Source organism: Mauremys reevesii, linkage group 13 (assembly GCF_016161935.1).
Source record: "Mauremys reevesii isolate NIE-2019 linkage group 13, ASM1616193v1, whole genome shotgun sequence".
Classification (NCBI taxonomy): domain Eukaryota; kingdom Metazoa; phylum Chordata; order Testudines; family Geoemydidae; genus Mauremys; species Mauremys reevesii.
In genome coordinates, this window is record NC_052635.1 from 4,188,004 (window position 1) to 4,207,651 (window position 19,648).

A 19,648-nucleotide genomic window follows, 5' to 3' on the forward strand; every position below is an offset into this window, starting at 1 on the left:
GAACTGATACTCTCTGAAGTGTCCCACCATTGTTACAAGAGGCACCATCATTACACTATCTAATGTGCTAAACTCATTAATTCCTTTGTTCCTACGTTCGTTCTCTCTCTCTCACCTTGAACAGGGTCATGGTGGCGCTGTAGCACACGCTCAAGAGGAAAAGGGTGATGAAGACCGAGATGGTGGACCAGAGGCCGTCCAGCTCCTCGTCTCCGTCCTCACTACAAAACTCACCTGACACGATCACCTCTGTTGGGGGGAGAGAAAGAGACATCAGCTCCGACTCAGCCACTGTTACAGAGAGAGCTCGGACTGTGCGTCCAACACCAACCCGCCCATCCCCTTCTCTACCCACCCTTCCGTCCCTCCAGTCATCTATCTCTAGACACCTCTATCCATTCATCCCTGCATCAATCCCTAGATGCACCCCTCCATCCATCCACCCACCCCTGCCTGCTGTGATGAAATGAAGGATGCAGAGCCTCCCAGCTCTCATCTCACTTATCCCATGTGGCCGTGGCCCTACACCCTGGCACTGAAGCTTGTCTGCCTGTTGAATTTCTCTGTGCCTTAGTTTCTCTGCCTGTGAAAGGTGGCTCAGGATCCCTCTGAGGTGTGCGAGGTGCCGGGATGCTGCCATGGTGGGGGAGCTCCCTAAAGACCAGGATGGATGGATTTCACATGTGTGCCTCTATGACCCTGCTCCCAATGTAACAAAACCCCCAGGAGTCACTTCAGATGGAACGCAGCCACCTCTGGGCCTGTTTATCCCAGGTTCTCTTGCCCAGGTGCAGCCTGTAGTTGCCTTGGCTGAGGGAGGTGGGGATTTTGAACCCTGTCACTTTTATGAACAGAGCCACAAGTATTTTAAGGATGGGATCTCAGGTCTCTCTGACATGACAGATGCTGCTCCCTGAGCATGGCGCCCCCTACTGAGCCCCTGCCCTAGGGATGTCTGGAGAACAGGTGCATGGATCTGTGTGGGTGGATGTTTGTCTCTCTCTGTGTTGTGTGTCTCTCTGTGGGTACAAACACGACAGCCCAGGTGGGAGGGTCCTGGGTCATGCCATGTTACAGGTGTGTCCATCTGCCCTGGACTGAGCTCTCTCTCAGCCACCCCCCCACTCTCTTACTCTGTGTGCCCCTGCGCTGCCCCAGGATAACAGCCCTAACACTGCCGCTGCAGGCTACCCCCCTTTAATGCCAAGTGTGAGCTCTGTGCTCGCACTGGTGGGTTTGATTCCTGCACTCGCCCATCCAGCTTTGGGGCTGATACACACTTGGGGGGTGGGGGGGAAGGTGTGTGAATGAGGGGCTGGGTAGGAGACAGAGCTCATGTGCGGGGCATCGGGCATCTGCATCGTCTGTCTCACCCCACTGCCGGGGCCCCATGGCACCAGAGCTAGTGAGACTTTAGGTGAGTCCCTGCTTAGTGTGTACTCCAGATAACAGCCCTACTACTGCTGCTGCTTTGTGGGGACTGAGTCCAGGAGCTGATTCCTGCTGTGGGGTGTTTGCTGTATGTTGTCCTATCTCCCCCTCCACAGCTGCTGCTGTGGGAAGGGGTGGAAGGAGACCCTTAGCCAGGGCCGCCCAGAGGAGGGCTCAAGTTGGGCAATTTGCCCTGGGTCCTGCAGGGGCCCCCACAAGAATATAGTATTCTATAGTATTGTAACTTTTTTTTACGGAAGGGGCCCCCAAAATTGCTTTGCCCCAGACCCCCTGAATCCTCTGGGTGGCCCTGCCCTTAGCCTTCTAGCCAGCAGAGGAGTGTGTGTGGGGGCCAGGGTATTTTAATTACCTTCCCCCACTGACTCTGGCTGGAAAATCCCCATGGGGCATCTTCTCCTCTCTGGGGTTTAAGGGGATGTAGGGTAAATGCTGATCATGATACGGTGCCCCTCTGGATATGCATGGGTTATAGCCTAGAGGGGATTGCACCTCAGTGAGATGGCCATCAACCGATCCATCCCACACTCCATCCAGCCTTATCTTTAGCCGTCCTCCATATCTTCCATCCATCCATATAGATCTATACCCATCCATCCATCGTCACCACTAACAATCCACCCACTCATCCTCACCCATATCTTCCATCCATACATGCAACCCCATCCACTTATCTATCAGCCCTTTATATATTATCCATCCCCAAACATCCATCACCACCTGTCCCCATTAACACACTCAGTCGTCCATCCATCCATTGCCATATTCACTCATTCATTCATCCTCATCTATCTATCACTGACCATCTGTACCAGCCCATCCATCCATCTGTCGGTCCATCCCCATCCATTCTCATTTTCCTATCACCATCCATCGCGATTGGTACTGATCCATTACCATATGCACCCGCCCATCCATTCATTTATATATCAATCCGTCCCCACCCATTCTCATCTCTAGCCATCCATCTATCGCAGTCCATCTATGGCCATCCATGTATCCATCCCTTCATCCTTCAGAATGGGTACCCCTCCAACCTTCACTAGAGATTTATCCATCCATCCCCATCCACTTATCCATTGGCACCGCACCTGCGAACCATCCAACCATCCTTCCCTCAGTGCAGCGCAGTCTAGTGGGACTGGGTGGGACTCTCAGAACACCTGGGTTCTGTTTCTAGCTCGGTAACGGACGTAACCTTGGGCAGGTCCCTTCCCCTCCTGGTGTCTCTGTTTCTTCTCCCTCTTTCTCTATCTAGGTGTGAGCCCTTTGACACAGGGACTGTCTCCCACGGTGTCTGTGCCACCAAGCCCAACAGGGCCCTATCTGAGCTGGGGAGGAGGTGCTACTTTAATCCAAATAATAATCTCTCTCTCTCTCTCTCTCTCTGTGATATCTGTTGGTCTATGAGCCCTTCCAGGGCCAGCTCTAACTTTTTTGCCACCCCAAGCAAAAAAGAAGAGCGCTGCCCCATCGTACCCCCCCAGCACCGCACTGCCCGAAGCCCCGCCCCCGAGCACGCGCAAGCCCCCACCCTCCCAGCACCACACTGCCTGAAGCCCCGCCCCCCAAGTGTGCAAGCCCTCACCCGCCTAGCACCGTGCCACCGAAAGCCCCGCCTTCCGAGCGCTACGCCGCCTGAAGCCCCGCCCCGCTCTGAGTGCTGTGCTGAGCTGCGCCAAGCCCCGCCCTCCCTCTGAGCGCCGCGCCGCACCCTCGAAACAAAACCCCCCCACTCCAGCGCTGTCCCGATGAATCAAAAAACCCAACAACACCCGAGTGTTGCCCTGCCCGAGGTGCCACCCCAAGCACGTGCTTGGTCGGCTGGTGCCTGGAGCCGGCCCTGGGTCCTTCCCTCTGAAGTATGTATGTATCCCTCTAACCATCTCTCTGAACACCTGGCCTTCCAACAGAGCTGGGCTTGGATAAGGGCTCTGCAGTATGTATGTGTGTAACTGTCCATCTACCCTCCACTCCATCACTGCTTCTGTGCTGTGTATGTACCCATGTATCAGGCCATCCTTCCTTCCATGCCTTCAACCCATCCTTCCTTCCATGGCACCTACCCATGTCTCTCCCCATCCATCCATGGTATATATGTATCCACCCATACAGAATCTGGAAATTGGCATCCCCAGCCTTATAGAATCTCAGTTTCTCCCAGCCTGCAACCTGGGACCTCGTCCACCTTGGGGGACCTGCAGATTTCATCCAGTCACACCACAAGAAGGAGACCGGGGATGAGCTCAGACTAGTTCCATTTATTCACTTGTTGTCACTGAGGGCACAGAGATTATTTACAGGAAGCTGTACTGGACAGTGCTAGCAGTGGGGCTGGGAGGAGCCTTCTTCATTTACCAGATACTTTGCTGATGCTGCGTTGGGTGAACTTCAATGAGAGGGCTTCATGGATGACCATGCAGGTGTAGACGTCCCCTCTGTTCCAGCTGTCCTTGCTGACTTTCAGCTTGCTGTAGAGGAAGAAGTTTGAGTCGCTGGCTCTGTCCTTGATGGGCTGGGTGGTGATGTATTCCAAACTCTCTCTGGGTTTGTGGTTCTTCATCCACTGCACCGAGATGTCCTCGGGGAAGAAGCCCCTCACCAGGCAGGTGAGGCTGACGGAGTCTTCGGAGCTGCTCAGCTCCTCGTTGTGGGGGTGCAGGAGGTAGATGCCAGGGGCAGAGCGCCTGCCTATGGTGGGTGGGGACAGAGGACACAGATGAGCCAAGCACATCACTCAGCCTGGGCCACGTGAGGAGAAGGATGGGGCGTGTGTGTGTGTGGAGGGGCAGGAAGATCCCCTCTCTCCTCCAGGGTGGAGGGGCTGGGGACTGGGAGCTGGTATCTCTGGAGCACAATTTGAGGGTGGGGATTTGGGGACAAAGGGACCCAGGGCCAAGATCCTTAAGGAGCATCCCTCCCCGCTGGGGACTGGGATAGGGGAGTCTCTCCCCTTAGGGACCCTGCTCTCCTCCTACCTGGCTTCTTGGAGATCGATTTGATGAGGGGTGAGGGCAGCCCCGAGTGCTCCACTTTGCAGGTGAAGTTCTCTCCGGCCTCCCAGTCGCGGTGAATATGGGCATGGAGCTGGAGGCGGTGAAGGTGCTGTTGTGCTGCTCAGTGAGGTTCAGGGTTCAGGGACAATGGAGCCCGGCTTCTCTCGGGACCAGACCACCTGAAGGCTGCAGTTGCTAGGCAGGTTGACCACCAGGCAGGTGAGCACGGGGCTCTGGTTCACATACAAGTCGGCAGGAGGCGGGGCACCAGGAAGACTTGGATGTTACTGGGAGACGTTGTTTCTTCTGGGGACAGGAGAGCCCAGGTCAGCCGCTAGGCCTGGTCTGCCCTGCCAAGCCCATCCCAGTCTGTCCTCACCCCTCTCCCCCCTCGAGCCCAGCCCGGTGTCCCCCTCCCCACAGGCAGATTTACAGTAAATCGCAGGGTGCCCTGGCACGGGAACCCCAACGACAGGGGGCCCCAGGATGGGAGTGGGGCCCTGTGCTCAGCTTCATTTTTGGTGCCCCTCCTTGGGACCCAGCCGAGAAAAAGAACCTTCTCTCTTATCTCCCCCTGCCCCCAGTTTTCATTCTTGTTTTCTTCATCCGCCTCCTGTCAGTAATAGCAAGTAAATGGAAATGAAGTGAGGGACCTTGATTGGTTTTGTAGTCGAATTTATTTTTCCACAGACCACTTGAAAATCGCTGCAAATGGGGAGGGGCAGGAGCTCCTGTTGGGTGCTCCGGGCTGGGGCGGGTTTGGGGGGTGCCGGAGTCCGGGCACGGGGTGTGGGGGGGGCTGGGTGTGTGTGAGGGGTGCAGGAGTCAGGGCAGGGGCCTGGGGATGTGGGCTGGGATTGTGGGGTGCTCCCAGCCCCTGCCCCTATGTGTGTTGTGGCCCCTCCTCCCCTCCTCCAGGAGCGACCGGAGCGCCGGCAAACAGCAGGTTGGGGGTGGGGAGGTGGGGAGGAGCTTGGCTGCCGGTGGGGCAGAGCCTGGAGCAGGAGCCCCTCGAGCCAGCAGGACCAGACGTGGATTTACAGTAAAACCCAGGGGCCCCAGGGCAGGGCAGCTGTAGGGGCAGCAGCCTGGTCCCTGCACGCCCCCTACGCAGACCCCCAACCCCAACCCCTGCCGTGAGCCGCTCAGGGTAGGGGTGGGGAGGGCAGGGGCTGGGAGCATCCCCATGACCCCAGCTCCTGCCCTGACTCCTGCACCCCTCACATCCTCACGCCCACCCTGAGCACAAAACAAAGCTCCTGCACCCCCCCCATTCCCAACTGCACCCCTGCCCCAACCTCCTGCCCCAACCCCCGCCCGCACCTGCAACCTAACTCCTGGCCAGGCCCAGCAGCCCAACCCCCAGCCAGCTCCGGTATCCGAACATGCGCCCAGGCCCTGCACCCCCGCCCGACACCTGCACCCCACACCCACCTCCAGCCCCCTGCCCTCCCTGGCTGCTGCAGCCCCCACATCCCCACTCCCGCCCCTCGCACCAAACGGGAGCTGCCCCAGGTAAGTGCTCCACACCCCAGTCCGCTTCCCCGGCCCTGAGCCCCCTCCCGTACCCTAAGTCCTGGCCAGACCCCGCAGCCCAACGTTTTTTTATAAAGCGCTTCACAGGAGTTAGCTAATGGCACAAACAGGCTTTGGAAAGACCGTTAAGTGTCCGCCGAGACCCCCAGCGATTTTCAAGTGGTCTGTGGAAAAATGAGTTCGACAGCAAAACCAATCAAGGAACCTCACTTTATTCTCATTTACTTGCTAATACTGACAGGAGGCGGATGAAGAAAACAAGAATGAAAACCAGGAGTGGGGGTAGATAACAGAGAAGGTTCTTTTTCTCGGCTGGGTCCCAAGGAGGGCCCCAAAAATAAGGCCCCAGTAACTCTGAATCCGCCATTGCCCCTCCTCTTCGTAGGGAGCCTAGCGCCGGCGAGCGTCACCTCCGCACTTGTTGGTGTGGCCCTGCGATTTGATGGAGGTGCCCGGCTGGGACACCTGGCACGTGTATAACTTGACCTTCCGCCAATCGGCCTTGGAGACAGTGACATTGCAGTGGGTGCTGTAGGTGGGGCCGTTGGCGTCCTTTGTGGTAAGGGCGGTGTCACCAGGAAGTTTCCTGGGCTGGCCGTCAACCAGCCATTCCACCGTCAGAGTCTCAGGGTAGAAGCCGGAGATTAAGCACGTGAGCTGGACGGGGTCTCGGTCGGTGTTGGAGACGATTTTCACCTTGGGTGTAATGGGGGCCTGGGGTTCATGGAGTTTGGGGGGCTCTGGGAGAAGGGGGACAGGTTAGTTTTTGTACAGACCCCTGCTGAGCCCCCCGCTCCCTGCACCCAATGCCCCCTGCTGAGCCCCCCCGCTCCCTGCAGCCCAGTGCCCCCTGCTGAGCCCCCCGCTCCCTGCAGCCCAGTGCCCCCTGCTGAGCCCTCCCCGCTCCCCGCAGCACAGCGCCCCCTGCTGAGCCCTCCGCTCCCTGCAGCACAGCGCCCCCTGCTGAGCCCCCCGCTCCCTGCAGCACAGCGCCCCCTGCTGAGCCCCCCACTCCCTGCAGCCCGGCTCCCCTGCTGAGCCCTCCCGCTCCCTGCAGCACAGCGCCCCTGCTGAGCCCTCTGCTCCCTGCAGCACGGCGCCCCTGCTGAGCCCCCGCTCCCTGCAGCACGGCGCCCCTGCTGAGCCCCGCTCCCCGCAGCTCAGCGCCCCCTGCTGAGCCCCCTGCTCCCTGCAGCACAGCGCCCCCTGCTGATCCCCCCGATCCCTGCAGCACAGCGCCCCCTGCTGAGCCTCCCCCGCTCCCTGCAGCACAGAGCCCCCTACTGAGCCCCCCGCTCCCTGCAGCACAGCGCCCCCTGCTGAGCCGTCTGCCCCTTTCCCTGCATTGCAGCGCCCATCGCTTCTCTTGGCGCGGTCTCTCTTTTCATTCCTCCACCCTTCGGTGCCTCCACACCCAACACTATCTACCTGTCCCCATTCACTCCCATCTCTCTGAGGTGTCTCTCTCCATCCACCCACCCACCCCGGCGACTCCACCAGCTCACAGCACTAGCAGGCTCCCAGCCTCTCTCCCTGCAGCAGTCGCCAGAGCAGGGACCTGAGAAACCAGTCAAGGTACCTCACTTTATTTCCATTTACTTGCTATTACTGACAGGAGAAAGATGAAGAAAACAAGAATGAAAGCCGGGGATGGGGTGGGGGTGGGGGTGGGGAGCAGATAACAGAGAAGGTTCTTTTTCTTGGCTGGGTCCCAAGGGGGGGCCCCCAAAACTGAAGCTGAGCACAGGGCCCCAGTAACTCTGAATCCGCCACTGCCCCTCCTCTTTGTAGGCAGCCTAGCCCTGGGGACATTAACCTTGGCATTTCTGGGCGTGGGCCTGCAATATCATGGAGGTGCCCGGCTGGGACACCTGGCAGACGAGGGGAGAGTCACCCGGCCACTCGGTCACAATGATACTGCTGCGGGTGCTGAAGGTCTGGCCGTTGGCGTCCTTTGTGGGCTGGTCAATGTCACCCTTTTGTATCCGGGAATTCACTATCCAATGCACTGTCAAATCCGCGCTGTTGAAGTGGGAGATCAAACACACGGCCTGGATGGCGCCTGAGTCGGTGCAGGAGTAGAAGAGTTCCACCGTGGGTTCGGGGGGCTCTGGGAGAAGGGGGACGGGTTAGTTGTTGTACAGACCCCGGCTGAGCCCCCCGCTCCCTGCAGCACAGCGCCCCCTACTGAGCCCTCCCCGCTCCCTGCAGCCTGGCGCCCCCTGCTGAGCCCCCCGCTCCCTGCAGCCCAGCACCCAGTTTGCAGCCCTCTGCCCCTTTCTCTGCATTGCGGCCCCATCGCCTCTCTTGGCGTGGTGTCTCTCTCCATCCACCCTTCAGTGCCTCCACACCCAACACTATCTACCTGTCCGCATTCACTCCCATCTCTCTGAGGTCTCTCTCTCCATCCACCCACCCACCCCAGTGACTCCATCAGCTCACAGCACTAGCAGGCTCCCAGCCTCTCTCCCTGCAGCAGTCACCAGAGGAGGGACCTGAGACACCCCCAGCCCCTCCCTCCCCCCCGGGCCGCGCCGCGCCGTCCCTACTTGGGATGTCCTTGGAGATGCTGGAGCTGGTGGGCTGGTGCTGTACGGTGCATCGATAGGTGTCAGACTCCCAGCTGCTGGCCGGGACGGTGACCTGGCTGCTGAGCGAGTAGAGGCCGCTGGAAGGTTGCAGCACGGAGGGATAGGTCCTCACGCCCGAGGAGCCGACGTTGGGGCTCCATGTCACGGTGACCGGCTCGGGGAAGTAGCCTTTGGCCAGGCAGCCGAAGGTGACCTGGGAGGTGGTGACTTCGCCGGTGCAGGAGGTCAGGGGGAAGACAGATGGGGCCGTGGCACTAACTGCAAAGGGAGAGAGAGCGAGGCCATGAGACACAGCCCCACTGAGCCCTGCCCCTCCATGCAGCACAGGCCCTAGCGTGGCACTGGGGCCAGCACTCAATGCCGGGGGAGAGCGTCCCCTAGCGAGCCCCACTCTGCTCCATTCACACAGCACAGTTTGGGGTGAGACTGTTGACAGTTGCAAGGTCTTACTAACATCTGTGTGTAAGTGGGGGCCTGAGATAGGCTGCCCCCCATCTTCCAGGTTGTGTCACAGACTGAGCAGGATCAGGGCCCCCAGTTCACTTGGTGCTAAACAGACCCAGTGTGTGATCGGGGCCCCATTACACCGGGTGCTGCAGAGAGACACAATGACAGACAGTCCCTACCCCACAGAACTTACAGGCCAAATACGCAAGATAAAGGAAGGGTCAGAGGGGAAACTGAGGCAGAGAGCGAGGAAGGGACCTGGTCACAGCAGGTCAGTGGCACAGCCAGGTAGAGAACCCAGGAGTCCTGTGTCCCACCCTCTGCTCTGTGGACTGGATGATGCATTGTGCTGTGCCGCTGGTCAGCAGTAAGACGGGTTGATTTCACAGAGTGGAGGGTTGTTCCCAGTAATTTGCACTGGGTTCTCCTGAGGAGCCAAAGGGAATTAGGTTCTGAAGTGGCAGAGAAATTCATTGCTAACATCATCAGCCCCTAGAGGCCAATTACCAATTCTGTATCTCAAACACACGTCGTTAGAGTCCTGAGAACTCACTTGAGACACCGGTAGGAGGGACTGGGACTGTCCAGTTGAACCCGGGACATATGGGCCCTTTGGGTTAGAGTTCGGGTTATAATTATACATGGGGAGGAGGATGAAGGGTTCGCGGTTAGGGTTAGGTGCTGGGGTAAAGGGCTATAGGTAGCTGGGGTAGAATTAAGGGCGATGGTTTAATGGTTTGGGTCAAATACCCTTCCACCCTCAAGTTCAATATTTGACGTGTTGTGATTGGATTTCTAGCCAATTTTGCAGCCATTCAACCATCAGACACCAACCGGTTCTGCTGCCATTTCCCAGAGGGAGTTAGTGAGACTCTTGGGTCCTATTCCCAAGGGGTCAGTTTGTAACTTCTCAGAGGGTCAAGGTGGGGAGGTTCGGGTTAGAGCTGGGGTTATGGTTAGGGGTATAATTGGTTGTTAGTACTTGTATCACAGTGGTCTAGAAAACCAAATCTAGGACCAGGATCCATTGTGCCAGGAGCTTTACAGAGAAATAACAATGAGGACTCTACTGATCCCAGCACCATTGAAGCCTGAGCAATCTAAAGTCAGGGTTCGGGGGAGAAGGTTGGGACGTTAGGGTTAGGGGTTAGGGGTTGGGTTTGAAGAGGGGGTCAGAGTTGAATTAGGGAGGAGGGGTTAGAGTTAGGGAGGAGGGGTTAGAGATCCGGGGTTAGGGATGAGGCTAGGACTCTAGGGAAAGGGGAAGGATTAGGGGTTAAGGAATGGGTGCATCTGTCGGGGGTTAGGATGCTGGGGTTAGGGTCATGGTTAGGGAGTTAGGACAGAGTTAGGGGTCTAAGTAGTTGGGTTTGAGGTTTGGTTTAGGGTCATAGTTCTGGGGTTAGGGTAAAAAACCTTCCCTCCCCCAAACTCAGTAGTCGACTGGTTATCACCACCCCTAGCTCACGGCCTTCCTAGCCAGGTTCCCACTCAAGAAACCACTCGGATTCTAACCAATTGGGATGAAGATTTTCTGGACACTTTCCCAAAGTCTGTGGGAGAAATCTCCCAAGAAGTCCAGCTGCCTCACTTTCTAGGTGCCCAGAGCTGAGGCGCCTTGGGGAGCACTTACGGGGTCTGCATCTCCAGTGGGCTTTAGCCGGAGACGTCAGAGCTCGTTCCCCCGGAAAGGAAGCCCAACGCGGCTCCAGCTGAGTGCGCCGCAGAAACGGAGCCAGCTCAACTCAAAGGCCAAGTTAGGAAGCTGAGCCCTGAGCTGTCGCCTCTGAGCTGCCAGTTACGTCCAGCCCCAGGCAGCCGAGCTCACATCTAGCTGTGCTGGGAATCCCCCTGCCCGGCTCTCAGCATGGAGCATGAGCGCAGAGCTGCTGGAGGGAGGCAGGGCCGGCTCAGGGAGACGCGTTCCTGCACTCGCTGAGGTCAGGGGGTTCCCTCTGACCAGGGACACGCCAAAGGGGAAATTTGTGCCTCAGGTTAGAAAGATTTTGGCTGGAGACAATTAAACCCCCTTGGAAACAATTCAGCTGCTCCCCCAACCTCTAATTGCAGCCCCCCAATCCTGAGCGTCCCACATCTGCTAATGGCCCTCAACCCTGAGCTCCAGCCTCCTGCTAGCTCAGCCCTGTTCCTCCCCACTCTGCTGGTGCCCCCTATTACTGACCTGCAGCCCCCTGCAAGCCCAGCTCTGCGCTCCTCCCCCAAACCTGTCTGGTGCCCCTCACTCCCAACCCACAGCCCCTGCTAGCCCAGCGCTGCCCCCCCAGCCCTGCCGGTGCCCCTCACTCCTGACCCGCAGCCCCCTGTTAGCCCAGCCCTGCCCCCGCCCCAGCTCTGCCGGTGCCCCTCACTCCCAACCCGCAGCCAGGGGCAGCTCTAGGTATTTTGCCGCCCCAAGCACTGCAGGCAGGCTGCCTTTGGCGGCTTGCCTGTGGGAGGTCCCCGGTCCCATGGCTTCGGCGGCAGCCTGCAGGAGGTCCACCGAAGACAGCCTGCCTGCCGCCCTTGCGGCAACTGGCAGAGCACCCCCTGTGGCTTGCCGCCCCAGGCACGTGCTTGGTGTGCTGGGGCCTGGAGCCGCCCCTGCCCACAGCCCCTGCTAGCCCAGCCCTGCTGGTGCCCCTCACTCCCAACCTGCAGCCCCTGCTCACCCAGCCCTGGCTGCCCCGCCGCTCTGCCGGTGCCCCTCACTCCTTACCCGCAGCCCCCTCCTAGCCCAGCCCTGTCTACCCGGCCGTTCCCGTTCCCCTCACTCCTGACTTGCAACACTCTTCTAGCCCAGCCCCGGGCTCCACCAACAGACCTGCTGGTTCCCCTCACTCCTGACCCGCAGCCTCCTGCTAGCCCAGCCCTGGGGTCCCCCCAGCTCAGATGTCCCGATTTTATAGGGACAGTCCTGATTTTGGGGGCTTTTTGTTATATTATCCCCACCCTCTGTCCCAATTTTTCACACTTGCTATCTGAGCATCCTCATTCCCCACCCGCAGCCCCAGCTAGCCCAGCCCTGCCAGTGCCCCTCACTCCCGCCCCCCACCCCTGCTAGCCCAGCTCTGCCCCCTGCTCTGCCAGTGCCCCTCACTCCCCACCCGCATCCCCTGCTAGCCCAGCCCTGGGCTCGCTCCCTACAGTTCTTTCAAAGCTCTTATCCCAGCTAATAGCCGGAGTGTGGGATAAGCACCTCTGTCCCCCCGTCTCTGCCTGGGGGGTGCACAGCCTGGCCTGTTACCCATCCTGGCCTGGGCAGCATGTCCAGCCTGTGCAGGGGAGCCATGAGCTGCACCCTGCCCGGGTACTGGGTCCACACAGGGGACGTACCCCACTGCCCTTCATAGGTCAGAACAGAGCACAACACTCCTGGCTCCCAGGCCCCTGCTCTAACCTACTCCCCTTCCAGAGCCTGGGAAAGAACCCAGGAGTCCTGGCTCCCAGCCCCCCACTCTAATGACTAGACCCCACTCCCCTTGCAGAGCTGGGGAGGGAACCCAGGAGTCCTGGCTCCCAGCCCCCCACTCTAACGGCTGGACCCCACTCCCATCCCAGAGCTGGGGAGGGAACCCAGGCGTCTTGCTCCCCTCTCTAGCACACGCTTCACCCCATTTATCTCTGATGGGGTTAAAACACCCTCTGCACTCCTGTGACAAGCCAATAGCAGCCACTTTCCTGGGATGGACTCACCACATCACCGGCCATGTTGGGTCGTGGGCCGGCACTGGAGACCGGGGGCTTCTGTCCAGGAGCCCAGCTCTGCTCTGTGTCTGTGGCGGAGCTCTTCTGAGGTGTCTTTGCCTGTCAGACATCCCCTCCCCTCCCCCCGATGGAAGTAAAGATAATTATAGATTGAGAATGAGAGATGACGCCCACTGGGGAGCTTTCACTGTTACAGCTGGTGAGAACATGTGAAAATTGGACAGGTGGGTGAGGGCAGGGGGCTAAAACTGGGCTGAAAAAATAACCTTGGTGTGACTTTCACTTGTGTAAACTTCCCCTTTCAGCCCGTGTTGTTTGTTGGTCAGTTTTCCCCAGAGATTGGTCATGAGGGCCGCAGAGCTCAGAGAAGATTGAGGCCTCCTGGGGCGTCTGTTTGAGAACCTGCCATGCAGGAAGGTGAAGAAGGAAACTTTATGGCTTTCCTGGAACTGGGGATAGAACCCAGGAGTCCTGACTCCTGCCCAGCCCAGATGGATAGTGGGTGTGTATGGGACAGAGAGATGTCCTGTACATAGTTGCACACAAGTATGGTTTGAAAGCTCTGTTTGCACAGAAGGGCAGGGACCGGAGGAGAAAGGGCGCGAGTTGGGTTATCTCATCCATCCATGACTCATGGAGGGCTCTTCCCTGGCTTTAACTAATGGTCTTGTGATCAAACAGAGGAAGGGACTCAGGGAACTGGCTTCAACTCCCAGATCTCCCACAGGCTCCCCCTGTCACCTTGGGGAAGCCACATCACCTCTCCATGCCTCATTTTCCCCATCTGTTCAATGAGGGTGATGATGCTCACTGCACACTGGAGAGCTGAGATGGGCTGGACTCAGGTTGTGAGGTGCCTGGGGAATATTTCAGCCTTGCAAAGGACCAGAGTCTCCTCTCAGCATCACTCGCACAAACCAGAGCTATTCCACCGGAGCTGCTCCAGGTTTACACTGGAACGGCCGAGGCCAGAATCCCATTTCTCGTGTTTTTCGCCCATCGCTAGGACACCACTGCACAATGGGAAGTTAAAGGTGGAGAGAAGGTCTGTGACAGGCCCAAGGTCCCACAGCAGCTGGGAACAGAACCTGAGTCCTGACTCCTTTTCCAGTGAATTGAGCACTGGGCCATGCAGCCATTGGGCCATAGAAGGAGGTGGATAGACGGATGGTGGTTGATCAGTGACGTGGTTTTCAGATTTACCCCATTTTGATGGTTTCTCTTATATTCTCTTTATTTTTCCAGTAAAATCCTCACCCCCCTCCGTCTTCCCCCTGGTTCCCTGCTGCACCAAGACTGGCAATGATCCCCTGGACACGAGCTTGGCCTGCCTCGTAACTGGCTATTTCCCAGCACCAGTGGCCATCAAGTGGAATTCGGGCAAAGTGACCCAGGGGGTCACAACTTTCCCAGAGGTGACGATGAGCAACGGGCTCCTCACCCGGAGCAGCCTGCTGATCATCCCTGCCGGGTCCCGGCAGGGCAACACCTACCAGTGCGATGTGACACATCAAGGGACACCACAGACCCTGTCGAAGAAGTTCCCTCAGGAGTGTAAGACACGCGGCAGGGGAGGGCGGGACAGCCAGGCTGAGCTTTTCAAAGCGCCTAGAGGGTCTGGGAGCCAGTGAATCTTAATCCACATCTCGTAGGTGCCTTTGGAAAAACCTCCCCCTGAAAGTCTGGGGAAAGTTGGGCCCAGTGTTGAAACACACTGAGCCCTGGTGCTTTGTCACTGCAGATCTCCTGCCCCCAGCGCCCCCTCCATGGACCCCTGACCGAGGGAAACCTTAGGGTGACAGGCGCCCTGGGCAGAGACCTACATTCCACTGGGGGGGGATTTTTCAGCCCTGCCTAAAGGATTTAGGCACCCGGTTCCCATGGGACTTGGCATGCAAATCTCTTAGGCACCTTGGGAAATCTTAGACCCACAGCCGGGCTGAAATGGCACCTAAGCCTCATGCTGGCCCCTCTGTACAGGGGAAATCTTCGGCTCACTGCCTTTCACCCTCACCCTCACCCAAACCCACCCAACCACCCCCCACTGGGGAGGTAGAACAAAGCCCATTCGCCGCGTCAGTCCAAAGCCTCAAAGCAAAACCAGTGCAGCTCAGCGCCCAGGGTCCCGGCCACCAGGGCCCCCCAGCGTTCAGCCGGCTGCATGGGGAGCACCCCCCCTTTCCACTAGGTCACCTTTCCTGCATGTTTCCTAGGCCCCCTGCCTGTCCACATCTGGAGATTCCCCGTCAGGCGCTTTCCTCAGCACTGAGCCAGAAGCTTTCCCTGCTATAGCCAGCAGCAAGCAGCCCCATGGGACTACAATTCCCAGCAAGCACTGGCCTTAAAGGGGAGAGACCCCCTTAGGAGCTAGCACTGGTTCCACCTTTGTCATGGAGCTGGGAGTGTTCCTTGCACTCCCGCTGTTCTGGGGCATCGTTTGAAATGGACACAAGCCCAGAGCCGCAAACCTAGGCATTCTGGGGTCAGAACTTCAACGGGTGTAAATCGACTGATCTCCGCTGCAGTCAGTGGCACTGAGCCAACTTACATCAGCTGAGGATTTGACCCTTTATCCGTAGTCAGACACAGTCAGTCCTCTCCCAGGTTTTCTTCTGATCCCATGTCAGGCTGTGCAGCACCACGGTGCCCCTTAAATAGGGGACATTAATTGAGGGAAACTAGTTCAAATAAACAAACACAGCTCAAGCTCCAGCTTTGTCCCCGCTGTTTACCAGGGAGAACACACTCCATGCAGCACGTGCAGGAAGAGGCCTGGAGGAATTTAATATTTGTCTAGATGATTTAAGGGCCCTGTTCCCATTTGTTTTAATCCCTTACATGGCTGTGAAAAATCTCAGCCCTGGCGGCTGATTAAAGTACTCAGTGTAAACGTACCACAACAAGGTGGGGGTTGCTGGTGCTGGGAGGACTGTAGCATTAGCCCTCTCTCTGGAAGGGGACTGGGGATCTACAGAGAGTGACACTGGACTGTGTTTTCCCCTCTCTCTGCTCTCAGGGTGTGATTCGACAACGCCACCCCAGGTTCACCTCCTGGTCCCCACCTGCGAGGAGAGCTCCACAGAGAGCCAGCTGGAGCTGGTTTGCCTCCTCCTGAGCTTCAAACCCGGCAACGCCAACGTGAAATGGCTGGTGAATGGAAAGGAGAGCAGCCCCCCCACCCCGGCCTTTTCCTCTGCCAGGGGCACAGACGGCTTCTACATGGGGCAGAGCCGCATGAACGTCACCAAGCAGAGCTGGGAGCAGGGGGACGTCTACACCTGTCAAGTGACCCACCCAGCAGTGGGAGCAGAGCTCTCCATGCACAACACCAGCAAGTGCTTGGGTGAGGGGCTAGGCCCGTGCATGGCGGGGAGGTGGGGTGGAGAGTTACTGAGAAACCAGCGTAGGTGGGAATTCACCTAGACACCAGTGTGACGGGAGACATAGGAGTGCCATAGAGAAACTGGTACTGTAGGTGGATGGGAAGAGAAAGAGATACCATGGCTGGCTGGCTGGGAGGGACACTAGGAGTGTCCTGATGGAGGTGGAGGGATAGATTAGATTTCAATCGTCCTGTTCTGCCTTTCCACATTATTTGAACTGGTCAATGACGTCTCTTTGCATTTCTCAGCCTGCCTCAGAAGCTCACTTGACCCAACCATCTACTTAACCAAACCCTCCTATGAAGACGTCATCAAAAATTCTGGTCATGTTACCTGTCTAGTTCTGGGCTATGACTTAGCAGCCAGCAGAATGGCGTGGAAAGTGGATGGGCAGGTCAGCTCTGCGGCGATGACACAACCCCCCAAGAAGAACAGCAACGGGACCACCAGCCTGGTCAGTTCTCACCCTGTGTCGCTGGCACAATGGGGACAAGGCACCAAATTTACCTGCAAAGTGACCACACCCTGTTCTGGAGAACTAACCCAGGAGATAACCATGAGCAATACAGGTGAGGAGCCCTGGCATCTCCAAGGGAAAGGCAACCGCCAGTCACTGTGAATTGGGATTAGAGGGTGAAACTCACCCTGCACACGTCCTAGGCAGCCTTTATGTCCCAGTTAAGCCCCCAAGTAGGACTTTAGCGGCGCCTAGGCCCTCAGCACAGGGGTCTGTTGCCGGTAGAATTAGTATTTCCCCTGTGAATCTCTCATTCTCAATCTCTCACTAATTTCCACTTACACAGTTTTCCCAGGATTCCCTGCCTGATCATTAAATTCCAGCTCCTCCAAGAATTTCACTCCCTGGGCTCCCTGGGAAACGGGGATGTGGCCTGTCAGGGACTCTGATCTGACGTGCGTCTGTGCTTCTTACCTCTGGAAATCTGGCTGGTGCTTGTCACCCACCATCTGGCCTTTCCGGGCTATTTCCGGTGAGACTCTCTCAGAGTGTCCAGTGGAGTTAGGTGCCCAAACCCCACTGAAATACCCAAGGTGTCCAAATCCCTTAGCCAGCCTTTGAAAATCTCAACTGTGTTGAATTTTTCTGGGAGCATTTGAAGGAGGGAAGAGGCTCCATCGGAGTGAGCAATGGGTGGGTGACTGTAGCGGGGTGGTCCCCGCTCCAGCCCGGGAAGGGTTGAAGCAGCCCTGGGAGAGGGCTGAGGCTGTGGAGCAAAGCCTGGGCTGGCTGGGGAAGGCAGGAAGAGGTGGGGCCATGCCCCAGTCAGGCCCAGCTGGTCCCTAGAAGAGGCTGCGAGCCAGGAGCCCAGTCAGACTCTCTCTCTGGCCTTTGCGAGGGAGGGGCCTGGCTGCTGGGGAGCGAACCTGAGGCAGAGCAGGGCTGGGGGAAGGCCAGAGGAGCTGGGGAGCCCTGGCCTGGAACCCCGCAGGCTGCGGCCTAGTATAAGGCCGAATAGGTACTGGGGCTGCAGGGGGCAGCCCAAGGGCAGAGGAAGGCAGCAGGCCCAAACCCTCCTTGCCAGCGATGAGCGGCTGACACTGCAGCCTGCCCCAGGGCATGGGGGCTACTTGGTGACTGGCAGTAGCCTACGACTGAGGCGAGGTGCGGATGGGGGTGGGGGTTCCCCGGGGAGGGTAAACCCTGATACTGGGGGGTTACTGCTGGGGGCAGCACCCCAGATAAACGGGCACCGAGTCCAGGGAGCGACACGGGGCCAAGCCGCAGCGGGACACTGGCCTTGAGAGGCGCTCCGGAGGCTGGAGAGCTAATTCCCGAGGTGACCAGGAGGCGCCGCAGGGCGAGTCCTGCACCGTTACAGTGACCCCATGTGATGATGATGCATGGTGGAGACGTGGGGAGAAGAGGAGATCGTGTGGTTCAGTGTTTGGGGTGAGGGTTCAGGTTAGCGACGCATGACTAGCTCAAAGAACCATGTCCATCTGCGTCACTGTACAACCAAGCTGAGGATAACGATCGTGATGATGATCTCGAAGGAGATGACGATGATGTCGATGACCATGAAGAAGGAAATGAAGATGCTGAAGGAGAAAAGGAGAAAGAATGTCAGAATGCTGAAGGAGATAATGAAGAGGAGACTAATGAAGGTTTTGCTCTGAAGAAGATGAAGATAAAGAGGAAGGAAGTGGTTATGAAGACAAGAGAGGTGAAGAAGATGAATAGGATGATGGTGATGAAGACGAAGATGAAGATGATGATGTTAAGTTGTTTCCGTTTAAGGTTGAGGATCTGGGAGGTCACTGTGCACTCTGCGGGGAAGGCTTGGGAGTTCATTTGAGTTCTTGGGTGAAGGTCCAGGCTCTTTGAGTTTCAAGGGAGATGATGCTCAGTGGTTGGGTTTTTGTTTTGCCTGGTCTAGCTTCACACATACCCTGAACAACTGCCCTCCCTGGGCCCTTCACACAGTGATAGCTGCTGGAGCTAAGTCCTTAACTTAGACATGCAAACAAGTCTTATTCTTCTCTTGCCCCTCTTCCTTTTCATTTAGGCATCAGGAAGAAGGAGCCCTCAGTCACCGTCTCCCGCGCCTACCACGAAGACATCTCCGGGAACAGAGTCTTCTTGACTCTCATCTGCGAAGCTAGTGGCTTTTACCCAGAAGAGATCAGCATCTCATGGTTGAAGAACAACTCCCCGGAACTCAAGTCAAGTTACAACAATGGGCCTGTGTCAGGAAGTGGCACTTTCTCTGCCTACAGCATCCTGAAGGTTGAGCAAAGTCAAGGAGACGGAAATTACACCTGCGTGGTGCATCACCCGGCCATGGAAAAGCCCAAGAGTGTTGTGGAAAAGTTATCCCTTGGTAAGTGGATTCTTAGAGGCAGGTATTAATTTGGGGTGTCCACACGCTTTCATATCCCATCCAGCCAATGGCATGAACAACTGCATGACTCCATGTGAGCCCTGGTGGGGGAAGCTATGAAGGATTTCTGTCTCCATTATGATGCTGTCTTTGGTGAAACGAAGAACTGCATGATTTATTGCAACCTGAGCTGGGTGGGGAACGCCCCCTCCACTCCAGTGTGGGAGAGTTCCCTGTATTCCCAAGGCATTATCCAATCTGAAATGCCCTAAGTATTTGGGATCCCACCCAACCCCTGGAAGAGATTATTCCACAGCTTCACAGACCCCATCACCACGAAAGGAAGTGCAGGAAATCTGTCCTAATTGCAAAAGGGAATGTAAGGGAGGGTGCAGAATGTAATCTCATTGGGCTGTGCTTTGGCCAAGACGTTGGGATGGACACTCTTGCTCTTGCAGAAAGTTCACGGAGGTCTTTCATGGCAGGGAGGCAGTTCGCTCAAAATTTTCTTTACTTCTTAACCATGGATTCCCCTGGGAGTTGTTGCTTCACACTTGGACATGGATTCCCATGGTTACAGATTCACAATTTTGTCCTTATGGTCCCTTCTTATTCCTCAAATTTGTTGTCGGCACATTAGGAATGTCTTCATGGATCTGCAGCCACGACAGGCATTCAATTAAAATCTGTTCTTGAGGAAA

The 19,648-nt window shown here is 57.2% G+C and overlaps 1 gene segment (V, D, J or C); it reads left to right on the forward strand.

Annotated features, from left to right (window-relative positions):
* The first annotated feature begins 2,469 nt into the window (after positions 1-2,469).
* Positions 2,470-19,648, forward strand: part of LOC120380858 — a 30,202-nt gene continuing 13,023 nt past the window's right edge. Inside the window, 6 exon segments of the C gene segment in view lie at positions 2,470-2,473; positions 3,942-4,058; positions 13,970-14,278; positions 15,741-16,067; positions 16,356-16,676; positions 18,633-18,947. Of these exon segments, the coding sequence occupies positions 2,470-2,473; positions 3,942-4,058; positions 13,970-14,278; positions 15,741-16,067; positions 16,356-16,676; positions 18,633-18,947 (1,393 nt within the window).